Consider the following 17,590-nt stretch of genomic DNA (forward strand, 5'->3'; position numbering starts at 1 on the left):
AAATGTAAAATATTTTGTGTAACACATTTTTGTTGTGAGATTAAGAAAAAAAAATGATCGTTAATGAGAATTATGATTTCAGATTTTGATGGAAAGGTTCAACGGCGATAAGCGAATATTTTGTTTTATCCTGTCGACAAGATCTGGTGGTGTTGGTGTGAATTTGACGGGAGCGGACACAGTGATATTTTATGATAGTGATTGGAATCCTACAATGGATGCCCAGGCGCAAGACAGATGCCACAGAATAGGACAAACGCGGGACGTACATATCTACAGGTACACGATGCGAACTATAATATAATATAAATATAAATATTAGGTTCAAATATAAATATTCGCGTAGCGAGATACAGATTACTAAAGCTATCTATTGGAAAAATAATGGATTTCTTTTTACTACACCTAATATAAAGACGAAATGACTAAATAGCTTTAAAAATTCAAAATATTTTATTAATTTGAAAATATTTAATTGCAAAAATAGCAAAAAATTAGCATGTTTGACAGCGAGATAATATACAGTACAATGATTTATCTTTCAGATTAGTCAGTGAGAAAACTGTTGAAGAAAACATTTTGAAGAAGGCAAATCAGAAACGATTGCTAGGAGATCTCGCTATTGAAGGCGGCAATTTCACCACGGCGTATTTCAAAAGTGTAAGTGCTTCAATAAGAACTAAATAAATTATACTACTATTTATTAGTATTTATTAATCAGAAATATATAATTTTCTTTCATAAGAGATGTTCTTTCATAAGAAATTATTTTTCATACAGAAATTTCTTTTATTTATCGCATTATTATTTAAAATTTTTTTAATTATAACATTTTACATTTAACATTAAAATTAAATAAATATATGATATTTGCCGAAAAATTATGTTTTGGATTAACAAGACACATCAATATTTTTATCGATATTTCTGATTCCTTGAAGTAATTCCATTTACTTTTTGTGTAACAATAAGATTATTTGCAGTCTACTATTCAAGACCTGTTTAACATCGATCAAACTGAGAATGATGCGTCAGCGCGAATGGCTGAAGTGCTCGAACAGAATCGAGATCGAGAGAAGACTTACAGCAAGGACATGACAGCGGGACCATTTCAAAGTGGTTTTTCAGGACAGCATACGGAGGAAAAGGCAGCGATGGGTGCTCTTGAGAGCGCTCTCGCTGCTGCTGAAGAAGATCTTGATGTTCTGGCTGCAAAGACTGCGAAAGCAGAAGCTGTCGCCGATCTCGCTGAATTCGATGAAAACATTCCGCTGGAAGAAGCTGATAAAGACGACACGCAAGTTAGCAAGGCAGAACAGGAAGTTCAGAATCTGATTGCTCAGGTAGATTGAATGTTTTTTAAAATCATTGGATTAGTTAGAAATTGTCTTGATTTTTATTCTCCTTTTGTCAATTGTGTCATTTAACTTTTATGTCACTTGTCACATAATCTTTATGTTAAATTTTCGATTAATGGTTCTGTAATATTCCATTTAGCTGACTCCAATAGAACGATATGCGATGAAGTTCGTCGAGGAATCCGAAGGTGCGTTCTCCGCGGCACAACTGGCTGCAGCCGAACGGGAACTCGAGGAGCAGAAGAAGGAGTGGGAGTTGGACCGATTGCGGGCATTGCGCGAGGAGGAGGAACGGCGTATGCGGCTCGCCGACGACGATGAGAAGCCACTGACATTTGGCCGCGAAGATGCGCAGAATCAGGTTAATAATACTGCCGCCAAGAGCGGTTCCAGGCGATTAGTTAATAAGAGGCTAATGGTACCAAGTAGAAGAAGTTTGCGTAGACGTGGCGGTAATAGGAGACGCGCGCGCGATTTGTCGTCGGAAAGCGAAAACGAAACTACTAGCACCGAATCGGATTCGGATTCGGAATCACAGGAGGAGGACGTGGTTGAGGATAGTCTTGACGAGGAATCAAGTCACACAGAGAGTCAAAGTCAAGGGGATGAGGGTGAAGAGGAGGAAGGAGAGGAAGGCGAAGAGAAAGATGAGAGCGACGAGGAGGAGGAAGAAGAGCAGGAGACCGGCGAAGGGAACGAAGATGGAAGGGCGAATAATCACGATGATTCCGAACGTCGAGGGGGTTTCTCGAGACGGAAGGGTCGTCTGGCAGGCTCAAGTTCCCGTAGTCGAAATCATTTTGATTTGAACAGTCCACGTACTAGATCGCGTGGGAATGTTAAGATCAATCTCTGGACTTTGGACGTGAGTCCTATCCTGCCCGGTATAAAACCAAATTTTCGCCGGAAACGTAAAAAATTTCATCGCGCGAAGTCGGAGGAAAATCGTCTCGAAACCTTCTCATCAGTTGACGTATGTCGTAAAAGAAGCATTCGAATTAACACAAGCGCCAAGATATCTGTCAATTCCAATCAGAATACAAAACTCGAAATCATCGAGATAAAGGAAACTGATCGAAATTTATCGAAAGATAAGCGAGATTTGAAGGATGGTTGCGATCTCGCATCATCCTCGATTGATTCAAACAGTGTGGACCGATGTATTGCTGATTTTAATACGGAGCAATCTGTTGGTGATCACTTGGATTCGACATTAATCGTTAAAACACAATCGAACAGAAAGTTGGAACTGGCTTCTGATGTAGTGGACAGTCAAAATGTAAAAAAAGAAAAAGAAAGAAATGACGATAAAAATACGAACGGCACTAATTTAATTGCGGTTTGCTCCGTTCAGGTGACGCGGTGCTCACATAAAGTTATGTCCACGACCTACAGAAAGCTTGAGCCCGAAGTAAATCGTAACGAGGATGCGGAGAATCTCGACGTAAATGTCAGCGTGAGGGATTCTCGATCTTCTTCGAGCACGATGCAACCAGATGCGTCTTTGAAACGCTCGAAGGAGACAGTGACCAAATCCAAGTTAGAATTCAGCGCGTCAGCTAATTCTTTGTGCAACAACGTGCGAGGGAAATTGACCGCTGCCGCGCCGAGAGAATTGGACAGAAGCGTCGAGTCACCCTCTAATCGTTCGGCTCCTCTTTTACGATCGAAAACGTTACGAAATGAAAGTCCTGACACGACCGACACTGTCTCTAAACCTGTCGCGATATCCCGCGTTTCTACCGTGCAGAGAAATTCCAAGATTAATGTAAATACTGATGAAGCTCGTAGTAATGCGGTCGATGATAAGGACAAGGACAATAGCGATGAAGTTAATGATGGTACCGAGTCAGCGATATCCCTGGTGATGCAAAAATCGGATCAAAAATTTAATTTGAAAAGCGAAAATTCAGACACTTTATCGCAAGTATCGGAAAAAGGAATAAGTGACGCGGCATCGAATGTGCCCAATTCTTTAGTACCCTCGGTAAAAAGTGAATTTAATTCAAGTGAATCTAAATGCAAAATACGAAAAGTAGAAAACATAGTTCAGCGAAGCGTAATAACTCGTAGCTCAAAAATTTCCTCAACTGTCAATCATTTAGAAGAAAATAAGACACGATTGATGAACGATAAGATTGATTCGAAAGTATCGGAGCATTCGCAAATGAAAACGGGTCAGGGAATTCGAAGAAGCGACAATTTAATTGCGGAACAGAGCAGGATTACGCGATCAACAAGTCACTCAAGGACACCTCCACCTAGTAATGACGAGACGATGACGCAACTTTCATCAAAGTTGAAGCGACGCTCGGATACTCCTCTTCCGCGACCGATCACAAGATCCACCGTGAATTTTCCTGCAAGACTCGATACGGTACTACCCAGTCGAGTTGAAAAGTATACGACACGGAATTCGAAGCAGTATCAAGACAATGGCCTACCGAATTCTCCGATGCCATTCAGACGTAGTAGATCGATACCGCTAATGAAACCGCGGGACTCGAAGGAAGGTTCGACGACAGTCGTCTCGACAAAACGACCAGACACGCCTCGACCTAACATACCGGCCGGTCACAACAATGATCAGGTACATAGGGTGACGCGCTCGGGATTGCTCTTGAATTCCACCCTGTCGATGAAGTCAACATCATCACCATTATCTTCTCTCGCTTCAGCATTTAAAACAAATGTCAAGCGGGTACGAACTCCATCAATCAGCAGTGAGAACGAAAACACTGCGAGTGAAAATACTGGAAGCTTGACGTCGCAGCCCTACGAGAAGCCTCAAAGAACGGCCAAGGTTGTAGCCATTCTCACTTTGGACACGAGGAGTACCAGTAGCAAGACCTCATCAAGTCAGTCCAAATCCAATGTTAATTGCGAAACGAAAATTCAGGATAAGGAGTTATCCATGTCAGACACGCTGAGGGAACAAGAGTCCAATCACGAGGACTGCAACTCGTCTGACGTAAAGTCCAGGAGGTTGCGTAAGGAAACGAAGCGCGCCAAAACTATATCAAATTCATTGGAAGACGAGGATGGTTCTAATGATGTTAACGATGAAGATCTGCAGAAGAGATTTCGTTCCTCGCAGATTTCCCCCTCGCCCTCCTCCTCCGTCACAACGACGCGATCCGAAAAACTGAAGAGCACTACAATATCTTGAGCCACGCTGAAGCATCATTGCGGTAATCATCAACAATACGAGCTATTCCATTGGGAATATAATTGTTATTCGATCAAGCAGTCAAATATATCTACTATTGTGTCTGCTACTCAATCCGCCTATTATGTGCGTGATACCCGGGTTTATGCTTAGCATTTGTCGCATGATAATTCTTGATGTTTTTTTTCAATAATATTCTGTTAATATAAAACATACGATGAAAGTCTTCAGTATATTGTGCATTAATTCTATAACATCGAAAAGAAATAAGAAATATAATCTTATTCTCTTAAGAACTAAAGTAAAAGATTAAATATTTATTTCGTGCATATAGATCTGAAGATGGATCTTTCCATAAGTAAGGACAAAAGATCTCTGATTGATATATTATAAAAAATATACATAAAAGAATTTTTTTATATAAGTAATTAAGAATAAAATTTAAAACTTAATTTAAAGAGAAAGACAAAATTATTGTGTAATCAATGAATAGTGTAAAAATAAAATATTGTCTTTTTTTCTTTGCTTGAAAATTTATGGTGGACTTACAGAAGTACACATATTTTAATTTGATGAGTTTACTAAATTTTTGTTATTTGTTATAGATTTTTTATTTAATTATATATTAAAGCTGATTTTTTATAGAGAAACAAAACATAATTAAGTATAAGTGAGAAATTGTTATTTAATAGTCGAGTTAATGATAAACATTATTAAGAGAATTCTAATAAAGGAATAACATAAGTAAAAAGTTTCATGGGATAAATTCTAATCTAAACCTGGTTTGTAGAAACGCCTGTAATTAATCGCGCGTTGATGACGCGTTTTTTGCCCGTACTTATCCTATATTTATCGCTCAGTGACTGTTTGATTCTCCCTTCAGAATAATTACGTGCGGTTATTATAGAAAATAGAGAGAAAAAGAAAGAGAATTCTATAAGGAACAGATACAATGAGGAAAATTTTAGCTCTAACATTACATATGAGAAAAATTACATTAGAGATTTTAAATGTGAAAGAAAAAGATAATTTAGGAAGAAAAAATTTATGTAAGAACGACGAAAAGAAGAAGAAATTTTATTGGAAAAAATTATCGATATTCCATAAGAAAGAAATGAAACGGAATCAAATAGACATGTTTAGCGTTAATGTGGGGCACGAGTACGCATCCTCTTGTACATAATCACAGTATAATTATAATAAACAATGTATTTCCTCCGGGTTGTACCGGATAGTACACGTGTAATATTTGTAGCGTTGTAAATTGTACTCCGACTCGCCGCCCCCTCTTCATCACATTTTATTTTATTCGTTGTAAAGATATCATGAATCTGTTTCTCCTGGCTGCACTTTCCGCGATCTATCTTGGTCTCTTATTTTTCTGCAAATATGTTTCATTAAATTTAGAATGCAGAACGGGAAAGTGCAGACGATAAGAGGCAGATTTTCAGTCAAGTATGTCTAGCGATTTATATAAACGGCGTAATGAGCGAAATGGACGAGTGTATTATATTAGAAATGAGGATCGAACTCTGATCTCAATCAAGCGGTTCTCTAGTATGCTAAGCTATTCATACACGTATATTGACAGGCGTCACGAGCAAAAAACGTGATTAAAAAAATAATACAAAGAGTACAGTATATTAAGTACATAGTTTGATTCTATTTTCGCTATTTCACGGTAATTTGATTTGAATTTTACTTGAATCTGGAAAAGGTTTATATAATAATAATTTATTTAAAGTAATGAACGATTGGTACTCCCGAAAAGGAAGTATCGAGGCAGCCAAAGTGAGAAAAAGTTTTATTCGTGCCGCCTTAAGCTACATAATTTACAGGTCGATGACCTGATTATTATATTATATATACATACTACATGTATATGTAATATATATGTTATATATATTATTGTGTATGGTAAGGATGTCCTTCCTTCGCTCTTTCCACTTGCCTCCTCCCGCCACATACACTCACACACATTCACACAGTAATAATTAAGTTGCGTGCCTGTATTTTGTATGATCGAGCGAGAGTTCGAAGAAGAAAAAAAAATAAACGAGATATTCCTTACTATATCGAAATGTGTACCCTTATTTCTTGATGCGTTTCCAAGTCTGTGTCGATCAAAGGTTCAGTTCCGTTTTGGTGTCAAATCATTCTCAGCTCAATGTGCTTGTTTATATTTAATCGCGATTTAACGCGAAGAACGACTTTTTCCTTTCGATGTCAGTTTGGTGTGGCAAGGCTATCATGACCGCACATTTTTCGAGAAGATATATATGTACTTTAGTAGGCGTAAAAAGAAAAGAGAGAAAAAGAGCTCCAATAAAATTGTTCCATTAAAATGGCACCAAAACACTGCCTTTGCCATTCCAAACTTGGAGTCCGCAGCAAGATATGAGCAGGCACATGAGTGAGATCATCATACTGCGTCTATTGTGCATTATATATGTATCTTTCGATTTATACATGTATATAATGTTTGTAAAAAAGATTGTGAATACACGCAGTAATAGATATAAAGGAATATATCGTAAAGAACTCTTTCTCAGGATATTTAGAATGAGAGGAACGAGAACCTTTGAACGTCTACGGATGTCCCAGCCTTAATTTTTTGCAATGAGTTTTTTTTGTCCACGTTTTAAGTTCACGTTTTCTTAGGAGAAGTTAAGGAAATTAGATTTGACATTTAATATTTTGGAAATTAAATTTCGAATTAAAACTCTCAGAAAGTAAGATCAATCTGAGTAAATATATTTGAATTTATTTTGAATTTACAATTTTTAATTTAAAATTTATTAATTGAATAACGCGAAAGATTTTATATCTCGATGTTATTATATAATTGAAAGTTTCTTGATTTTATAATTATGTATTTCTTGATCTCTTTAGAACTGGACAAAAATATCGGGAAAAATAGTATCGCTCCTTTCTCTCTTTCTTTATTTTCATTATTTGGAAGTTTATTCGTTAGGTCCGTCTTTCTGTAGTCTCAAAATTATTTATTATATTTTTTGTTATTTGTGCGCAGACACACACATCATATTAATTACTGGAAATTTTAATTTTATTTATGATTTAAATATGGAATTTTCACGAAAATTTTAGCTTTATTGATAATTGAAAAAAAGTACTCTAAAAGTCATATCAATAGCACATTGCAAACTTTGGCGAGTACAGAGACGGACTTCATATGAGAGCGAAAATTCTGTCATAAATCGCATGATATCTCACGTATGATTTTAACATCTTGCAGATTTGGTTATCGGAACACACGATGGAGCAAATGCCAGTAAGTGCAAATATAATATATTTTTCCTTTATTGCAAACCTACAAATAAATTAAGTAAAGGATGCTTATCCATTTATTCGTCATTCTGTAATTTGCATTATGATAATTAATATATTTTATTAATCTTTGATTTATTATGCACTATATAAGAAAAAGAACAATTTTATTGAATAATTTTATACAACTTTGTAATAAAAATAGAGGAAAGTAAAAGTGCAATTTTCTCAATTGATAATGAAGTGCAATAGAGGCTTGAATTGTCGAACTTGTTCTCTGAAGAATAATTGAATCTTCTTTTAGATGTGGTGTCCACCAACACCTCCTACAACGGATAACGATGTATATATCGATTATTCTCTTGGATTTTTATATGAAAATATCCCCATGACAGAGGCTCAACTGCCGCCGATTTACGTGAAGAAGGATCGGAACAGAAGCAGAATCGATATCACTGATGATAGTGAGTCAATTTGTAGATGATACAAATTCTTTTCTTTAAATAAATGAATGGCTAATAAAATTTAAAAAGCCTGAAAGAGCCTATACGGATATTAGTGTCAATTTATTGTAATAACATTTACTTAAACAACATATATAACAATACTAGACCTTGTAAATTTAATATTATATATATTCTAATATCATCATTATATTGAATATAAAAACAGCACTGAAGACAATTAAAAATGTCAGTCGAAACATTAGCGAGTTATATTTGTTGAGTATACAAATTTCATTACAATAAATTGACATTGCGTACTAATATCCATATGGGTTCTTTCTAACTTTTTAAATTGATTTATTAGTTGATTTATTCTCAGAGTCGGCATATACAGTACTTTCCATAAATTTGGAAACACATAAAAGTGTGTAATTTAAGGAAAATACGTAATAAAATTGATTTTGGTTTGTAAATAATTATTCAATTGAAAAAAAGACGAAATAAAATACATTGAAAAAAAGACGAAATAAAATACATGCATACATTATCTATAATAACATGCTATTAAAATATGGAATTTTAATTAAAATTCGATTCATACGAAATCTGATTCTTCGGAGCCATTTTACAATTTTTAACGGAGTCTGAAATCAACTTGCGACTCAAACAGTTTACCATTTTTATGGAAACCGTTAATTAAACGATCTATGATGTATATATACGTATGCAAGTATGACGTTGCAAAACAAGTGATAATATACAAACAATAGATCAAAGCGCGAAATTCAACTTTGAGTTATTAAATGCTTGTTTGACACATTTTCTGCATGTACAAGCTTATAGATATTCTAAATAAAAATATTTATCGCTATTTAGACTTCTTATGACATATTTAAACCAAAAAGATATAGATCACAGTTGCATAAATTTTTCTGTACAACGTAGGGTGTTTTCAAACTTATTGGTACTATCTTATTTTTAAATATTAATTAATCTGAAGTATCCGATATGTATATTTTAAAGATACTTAAGAGTAAAAGTTTCTATCTTGTCACTTGTTATACAAATAGTGATGAGTGTAATTGCAATAAATATGAAGAAAATGAAGCAACTCTTGGCTAAATTGCTTATATTTTTGAAGCTTTAATTACAGAATATCTATATATTAAGCATGCACATGATAGACAAAATGTCAATCGATTGTTGTGTTGTTTATGAAAAACAATAAAATTATATCGTATTGGTTTGCACGGTTATACACCAAGAATTTTTTATAAATTCAAAAGTCGTCCAATATTTCATCTATACGTGCTCTTGTTCTTTTTAAGATTTGTTCTCTGTCCTTGCCCATACAAAAGTAAAACAATAAGATGTAAGCAGTAGTAAGCGAATCGGCCAATTATTGTAGAGAACATTATTGACTTACGTTTTCTACTGTGAATCGCTTATTACTTATGTTTTACTGCCCTATATTTTTCTATATTTCTGGCTTATGATTTTTCTCTCCATTAATGTCTATCTTTATATCTTCTTTCATTCGATCAATTTAATCATTACTTTCTTTATAGGTTGTCGACCGACGAAAATGATGCGCCATAAGGAGGAGTCCGTGTTAGCGCCAAGGTCGCTCTTTGATCGGCCGTCACCGGCATTGATGAAGATGCGTCGCGACATGAAGCTGTATAAATATCGTGCGATTGTACGTCCCCCTATGCCGGTCTTGAAGACCTCGTCACACGTAACGAAAACCTCACCGGAACCGGATCAAGCTATGGATTGGTTGGTCTACGAGGAATGGGGCTTGTTACATTCCATCCAAAACTATCAGAACTTACCACTAAACACGATGATTCTCTCGCCCGGTCATACGCCTAATTGGGATATGGTTGCCGATTCCATCAACAATGGCGCACGTTTATACAGATCACCCAAGCATTGCAGAAACAGATACGAATCTGTGATAATACCCAGGGAGGAGGGTAAACTACTGTACGACACCGCGCCGAAGAAACAGAAAAAGCAGAAGACGAGTGTTTACAAAACGCTGCCAGTCTCTGAGGTAACTGTTATAATATTGATGTATACGATAGCATCAAAGTATTCTATGTATTTCTAATTTCTTACAGATTATTAAAAAAAGTTAATCAAGCTCATGTTAAATAACAAAACAAAGTCAAATTAAAACGAACAATATAAGATATCAAAAGGTCATGTTTGTTTAAAAATATAGAAATTCATTTAAAATGATTAAACGTTTTGAGTGATATATAAATATATAATATTATCTTTATTTTGCTATTTTTTCAGCAACAAAGCAAGAGCAACAGAATAATGAGAACATCGCAATTACATAATCAAGACAGAAATGGCTCCTTTACGTCGACTGGCAATCAGAGATATGAAATCATGAAGTCAGTTTCTAACAAGCGAACGCCTACCGTAAAACCAACATCCATCGTAAATTCAATGATGAGGAATAATCCGAACGTTGATGTTCTGGCTACCGATTACAAAATACTGGTCGATAATCCATCAACACCGATTGAAATTGCTACGCGACGTGCTGATAGGATTAAACTAGAGAAGCTAAATAAAGCAGTTAGTATAAGAAACAATCACTATTATTTATTACTACTTTAAATCTCAACTAACACAATTTTTGCAATTTGTCAAATTTTTTAGTAACTATTATTCGACTTCACAATAATTTTTATTGGAATGCTAAATTTGCGTTACACTTTTTAACGTGCATGACCACATTATGCAAGAAACTTTTTTATTGAGAATGACTGGCATTTATACATTGGTTTATCCATCAATTGAACATTATCAAACATCTTGTTTTTTGGACTTTTGTTGAGAACTTGCACTATTGCTAGTAACAAGATAACATTCTATAAGTTTTTGTGCGTTTTTTTATCCATCCAGTTTTATGCGTGACAATTATGACTCAATAATATTTACATATTCTAATTATATATTCTTTTATCATAAATTAGTAAAGTTATTTTTATATATAGTTTAAATTTGCATTGAGAAGGACTGAAAACGTTGATCGTAACGTCTTGCACAATAAATTTTTGATTATAATAAATATTTACGCACCTCAATAACTGCGTGGGCTCTTAATTAACTTTTTATTTTTTGTTATTAGACTGATTTTATATATATATCTTTGTTAATATTGACAGTTAAAATTCATTTTCATTTGTTAGATCAAAATGAATTTAATGGAAGAGAACAACACTTAATTTACTTCGAATTTAATATTGGCATTTATATATGGGGAGTCATAAAATCAATATTAGCCGTTATATTCGCCACATTAATACATTCGAGGGAATATACGCTAACTGAAATTTACAGTCACAGGTTTTAACTCCGGAACAACAACAACAAGTAGCAGCACGACTTTTGCAACATCAGCAGCAACAACAAGCCGCCCAACAGCAACAACAACTAAAGCTACAGCAACAGCAGACTCAACAACAGGCTGGACAGCAAGCAATCGTAAATTCTGTTGCATCTCAAATTCATCAATTGACACAAGTAACAGTACCTAGCACGAAAGTTGCGACTAACGTGAGTTTGAGCAATGTAACAACTACAACGGCAGCAGCCACTACGGTGGTTAAGGCTCGACCGGGAGGAGGACAAATGCAGGACGTGAGAACGACGTCAGCAAACGCAAATATCCAGCAAGCAGCTCAACGAACTGCGACGAGTTTAGTGTCTACTGGTCAAACTTCCGTTGGTGCGGCAAGTGGTCAAAAGGGAGGCCTAGTAGGCGTCACGATGGCCACAGCAGCATCGGGAAATAAGATCCCAACGCCAGCACAGGTGCAGTACTATAGACAGCAGCAGCAACAGCAGCAGGTATTATTGCGGCAGCAGCAGCTTAAAGTATTGCAGGCTCAAGCCGCTAGCGGTCAAAAAGTGTCTGTTGCGGTGTCGGCTACGGCGGCAGCGGCGGCAGCGGCACAACAACGAGCTACCTTGATGAAGCAGGGTATTGGTTCGGTCGGTACTGCGGGTGCCACAACACCACAGACCGCTGTGGGCAAACCAACAATGACTAGAACACTGTCCGAAACTGAAATAGCTGCTGCGTTACTGAAGCGGCAGGCGTTACAGCAGCAAGCGAAAGCGGCTGCTGCTGCAGCGGCCGCACAAGGGCAGGTGAGCTTTAATAAGGAAGAAAAAATAAAGAAAATATAAATGATTAAAATATTCATAAATATTCGAACTAATCAAATTGTACCACACTCATCCTAAAAAGAGAAAAATGAAATATGGAACATAATTTTATATTCTTATCTCGCAAAAATAATCGGCTGCGACTTTGCTGCAGGTACCTACGCCAACAGGACTTACACCGGCACAGATCTTCGCTCAGGCTGGTCTGCAAGTACAACAAGCAGGGACTTCCGCGAGCGGTACTCCGGTAGCGACACTTGTGAAGACGACTAATGTGCCGGGTGTCCGCACCGCGACTCCCCAACAGATCCGACAGCTTGCAATTCATCCGCAGATTATCACGCAGAGAAAACTACCGGCACAGAAAGTCGCGCAGTTAGCTCAAGTCGCAAATAAAGCTGGCGTGCAAACGCAACTGATCGTGCAACCTACTAAATCGCTACCTACAACCATGACGGTACAGCAAATTCATCAAGTGATGAAACATGTGCAGCCTTCGACGATGCAGCAATTTAGTCACGTAAAGAAATAAGATTTCTTTTTAAATTTTGTAAACTGTTTTAATTATTATATTAGGTGTTGGAATTAATTCGTAGCGTTTTTAATGAAAGAATGTTATTTATTTCACATGAGCATTAAAAAATACATTAATGAAAGTACTTCCCATCACTTGTAAAACGCTACGAATTAATTCCAACACCTAATATTAAAAAAGTTTCTACATAACACTACATTTTTGAATCCTTAGGAATCTTTATCAAATTATTTGTAAACTATAATCATTAAAATTAAAAAAATATTGAATTATTTTTGGAACTAAATTTATAAGGTAAATGCAAAAGAAAAGCACTCTGAGAAAGATCATCGAAGTTAACAAATACTAATGAACGCTTAATTGTACGACTTAATGAATGCTGGTTACTCTATAATTGTAGGTCTCCACGGGACAAACGGTGTCTCAGGCTAGTCAAGTTGTATTAGCTAAATCACCGTTGCAGACTCGTGTCATACCAGTTGCACCCGCATCCCTGAAGCAAACTATTCAAGTGGTGACTGCCAGCAATCCTCAGCTACGACAGTCCACGCCTATCCAAGGAAAACCTGTTACTAGTGCGGTAAGACGAAGTCCTGGTCCAGGTACTAGCCCCAGTACAAGCACAAGTCCGGGTGCGGCAACTTCCAGTTCCACAGTTGCTGCGGGTACCAGTCCTGCCGTAGGTGCTACTTCTGTGTCCGCCTCGAATCTAACTTCTCCATCTGTTCTTGGTCAAGTGAGATTACAAACTTTAACACAGCAAGTACAACAACAGCAGACACAACAGCAACAGCAAACTCAACAGGATACTCAACCAAAATAGTTTTGTTTTATGATTGTATGGCGTATTATCGTTGAAATTGTATTGGGAAATTCAGAAACCAAATTGGTTTCACATGTTAAAAAGTAAAAAAATTATTAATATAAAGGATTAGTTTAGAATATTTTTCTTTAGAATGTACGTATATAGAAAGAACTAATAAATATGAAATATCAATATCACGATATGTGGTTGTTAATAATAATAAAAATACTGATTTAAGTAAAATATTAGAGTATTTTTGATCGAATGTACCGATAAGAAAGGAAATATTATTTAAATATCTTGGATCAATCATTAATAAAATAGAAAATATCAGTTCACTGAAAATAAAATTCGAATATCTTGAATCTAAATAAATAAAAAGCCATTAATTTACCGACAATAAAGTATTCGAGTATTAATAAGATGAAAAAAATTTCTATAAATATTTAGATATATCAATTTCTGATTTTCCCAATTCAGCTTCAATTCGACAGACATTCAAGTTTTTTTCTTTCAATGTCAGAACTCTAGTAAATGAAAATAAAATTTTATTGATATGTAACGCACATTAAAGCATTCCAAGCTTTGCTGCGAATAGTCGTAATTTCAATGATATGATTTGTATGACATAATAGATGACGTTTATTTAACAAATGGACCGATTTATTCAGCGTATTAATATCAATGTATTTTCTATCTATATAAAAAATTAAACTATAATATATTTTGACAATTATGAACTACATTATCAAAATATTAACAAAAATATTGAATTTTCAGCGGAGAGCGTAAAAAACTTGAAGTAAAGATCTTTTAAAAAATAATCTCTCAACTTATAAAAATATTGAGTTATTACTACTCCATTGCAAAACTGTAGAACATATTTTAAATCTATTAGTTTGATCAAATAAAAAAATGAGAAGCGCACTCATAAATTATATGTTATGCATATGATATTAGTACGCGGTATCATATATGAATGACTTGCATGTGACATCGTATCCACAGATGTTGATAACGAGCACAGACAGTTATTTTAACATCCAATTCTGTCGTTAAGTGGAGAAATAGTTTCGACCGAAAAATTTGTCTGATAAAGAACAATACGTGATGATATATTTTTTAATCGCTGAAGGCATGCTGATTGGCATTTATCGTAAAATGGTGTATGATGAAGATCGTGTATCACGGAAAACAAAAGAAATGTCAATTGGTATCTTTAATGGTTAGAAAATATATTATCGCACATTAGTTTTCATCAAATAAATTTTCCAATGGAAGAGCTATATCTCCGCTCAAGGAGTGAACTAGACAGCAAAACAACTTCATTATCAACACCTTCTTTTCAAGGATACGTGACGTCACATATGTAGTCAATATCAAATATACATACACTTTGATATTACGCTACAACTCTCATTACTTTTTCATTTGATTAATCTAATTTAATCTAATTATATTATAAATGCGTTCATAGGACATTAAATATTTTTAGGATTTATTAAGAATAAATATTGAGCTAAATATTTTTAATTTAAACGAGTTATAAAACATTTATATAGCAATAACACAAAAGTTTCTTACTTTAAAAATTATCGAATGCGATATATATAATATACGTTTTTAAAGGAAGGCCTTAAATTCTTCGAATTATTTTACGATTATATATTTAAATAATCTTGTATAAAAAATAGTTTTGTAGATGGATATGTAACTTTATGTAGTTTGTTTTTACGTTTTCATTCAAGTCGAGGCTTTGTCGTTTGTATGTAAGAAATTAAATTCATTATGATCGTAATCGTTTCTCTCATTTAATAAAATCATTCAATTCATTAGAATACATTTGCTTTCGTAAATGTTACAAGCTATCGGATTAGGTGATTCTCTCTGCATTAAATATAAATATTACGTTAAATGTTAGAAATTATTATGATTTTTTGCGAAAGAGTGTATCCCAATATGATGCTTGGTTGTACAAATGTATTCTTCCGATTTTTATTATTTTTTTTTATGTATAATAGATTAATAGAAACGAAACGGACTGTTAGCCTCTCTCTCTCTTAAAAAAAAAAAAAAATACGCTTAACTCATTGATGAACTATATGAGATAACTAATCCAAGTAATATAAATTCAGAAGATGTCTAAAAGACTACTGAGGGTAATTGGATTAGAATACTTCTTACATGGTTAAGAGAAGTTTGAAGGACTAGAACATCTTTTACATACAAGGTGTCCCGAATTTAAATGGCTAAACTTCCGGAGCGTGTAGGATATCAAACTAAGCAAAAACGCATATCTCTAAAGAACTTTTTTTATTGATCCTCTGTTTAGAGGATCTTAAGTGTCTTATTTAAATTTGAGACACCCTGTAGATTGTCCTATAGAAATCTTGTAATTTACAGAATGAAATCCTTAAAAAAAATAACAAAACAATGTAACTTAGAGCGTTTATTTATTAGATTTTATTTGCTTCTTATTTAAAAACTACTGCTCGAACGTTTTGCCAAAAGGAAAAAGTTGCTTCTACCACTGACGAGATACTATTAAAAACAGGCGTTCATGGAATTTCGCGTGCTTATCAAAAAAGATGAATTGTCGATAATGTCATTGTTCTTCAATTATCCCTGAGTCCCATTGATAGTCACGAAAATTTGCCCAGGGCCGACGATCTTCAATAGCATCTCGTCTGTGCTTCTACACAGAATCGCACTACGTATTTTGTAAATTTTAAGGCATCTATGCATATGCGATCAAAACGTCGAGCTAATATTTTAGACGTTTTTTTGGATATCTGAAGAATGTCAAGATTCTTCTACCAATATTCTCTTAAATTGAAAAGACATTGAATGCTTCTTTGATATTTAAAAGAGATCTGACGATTAGATGTGTCGTCATTTAGATGTCTTTTGAAAGAATTATGAAATTGCATCATTGTGTGCAACTCTGTATTTATGACCATAGAGTATACCAAAATCACTCTGAGAACGCGGCGTTTATACTAAGATTGTTACAAAGTCACATGTGTTACAATACAAGGTTTATTATGTTTACGTACGTTTAAGGCGAGCCATTTGAATGCGAATGTCTGAATTCTCCGATGTTACGGCACTCGATTAAGTAAAACAAAATGAAAAAAGAGAAAAAAGCAAATTCTTACACATAAGCGAAGTAAACAATGAAATGTTCTCGATTGAAAATGATTGATGTTGATTAGGAGAATGTTCTATGTATATCAAACAAATTTCTAAACTCGATTTTGAATTTATTTCATGGGAAAGGTACCATTGTTCTAATAACACTTGTGTTTTCTGCGGCACCCTCTGTATGTACGTATGTACGATATATATGTATATATGTATGTATAATTTATGTATCATAAGTGCTAAAATAAATCTCGTAAAGCGATGAAAGAAACAGCCTGTAACAGTATTTTTCGTTTCAACAAAATTATTAATATCAAATTATTAATTGAAGTTTAATATACAAAATATGGTCCTTTTGCGATATTTGACTTTTTTGTACAAAAAGTTAATGTTATCTTGAAATTTTAATCGGAAATCACATAATTTTTTTTATTTTAATATTTTTTTAATTAAATTACGAAGGATTTAAATAAAGAATTTTTTTATAGGAAATTTTCTGTCTATGAGGATAAAGCCATAAAATTTTTAGTTTGTGACTATCGATATATAGATATATACAATTTTTATCTGTAACATTTTTAATACAATTTTTTTCGAGATTATTGTGGCAATTAAAATGACATGTTGTATATGTATATAAACATACAT

At 34.4% G+C, this 17,590-nt stretch overlaps 2 protein-coding genes across 6 annotated transcripts in view; both read left to right on the plus strand.

Annotated features, from left to right (window-relative positions):
• dom (domino helicase) overlaps positions 1–6,600 on the plus strand; it is a 26,174-nt gene extending 19,574 nt beyond the window's left edge. For all 5 annotated transcript variants that reach the window (XM_087411108.1, XM_087411107.1, XM_087411109.1 and 2 more), the window contains 4 exons: positions 83–279; positions 546–660; positions 984–1,343; positions 1,498–6,600. In XM_087411108.1, coding sequence (XP_087267234.1) covers positions 83–279; positions 546–660; positions 984–1,343; positions 1,498–4,527 — 3,702 coding nt within the window. In that variant the 3' untranslated portion in view covers positions 4,528–6,600. The remainder of the gene's footprint in view (positions 1–82; positions 280–545; positions 661–983; positions 1,344–1,497) is intronic.
• Positions 6,601–7,894: 1,294 nt separating this feature from the next.
• On the plus strand, positions 7,895–17,213 carry LOC147908155 (uncharacterized). Its single transcript, XM_087411137.1, has 6 exons — positions 7,895–8,279; positions 9,830–10,320; positions 10,569–10,859; positions 11,628–12,440; positions 12,613–12,978; positions 13,394–17,213. Exons 1-6 carry the CDS (start codon positions 8,120–8,122, stop codon positions 13,814–13,816), a joined length of 2,544 nt encoding a protein of 847 aa, XP_087267263.1. The 5' UTR covers positions 7,895–8,119; the 3' UTR covers positions 13,817–17,213.
• The last annotated feature ends 377 nt before the right edge of the window (positions 17,214–17,590 follow it).

The sequence above is a fragment of the Acromyrmex echinatior genome, chromosome 11 (assembly GCF_024713525.1).
Source record: "Acromyrmex echinatior isolate Ae372 chromosome 11, ASM2471352v2, whole genome shotgun sequence".
Lineage (NCBI taxonomy): Eukaryota > Metazoa > Arthropoda > Insecta > Hymenoptera > Formicidae > Acromyrmex > Acromyrmex echinatior.

Bases quoted from the DNA above. Each gene is read 5' to 3' on its own strand.
- LOC147908155 (XM_087411137.1), top strand. From the start codon at position 8,120: ATGTGGTGTCCACCAACACCTCCTACAACGGATAACGATGTATATATC. The intron at 10,321-10,568 runs GTAACTGTTATA...CTATTTTTTCAG, and splicing joins AAACGCTGCCAGTCTCTGAG to CAACAAAGCAAGAGCAACAG. The intron at 12,979-13,393 runs GTAAAGAAATAA...CTATAATTGTAG, and splicing joins CGATGCAGCAATTTAGTCAC to GTCTCCACGGGACAAACGGT.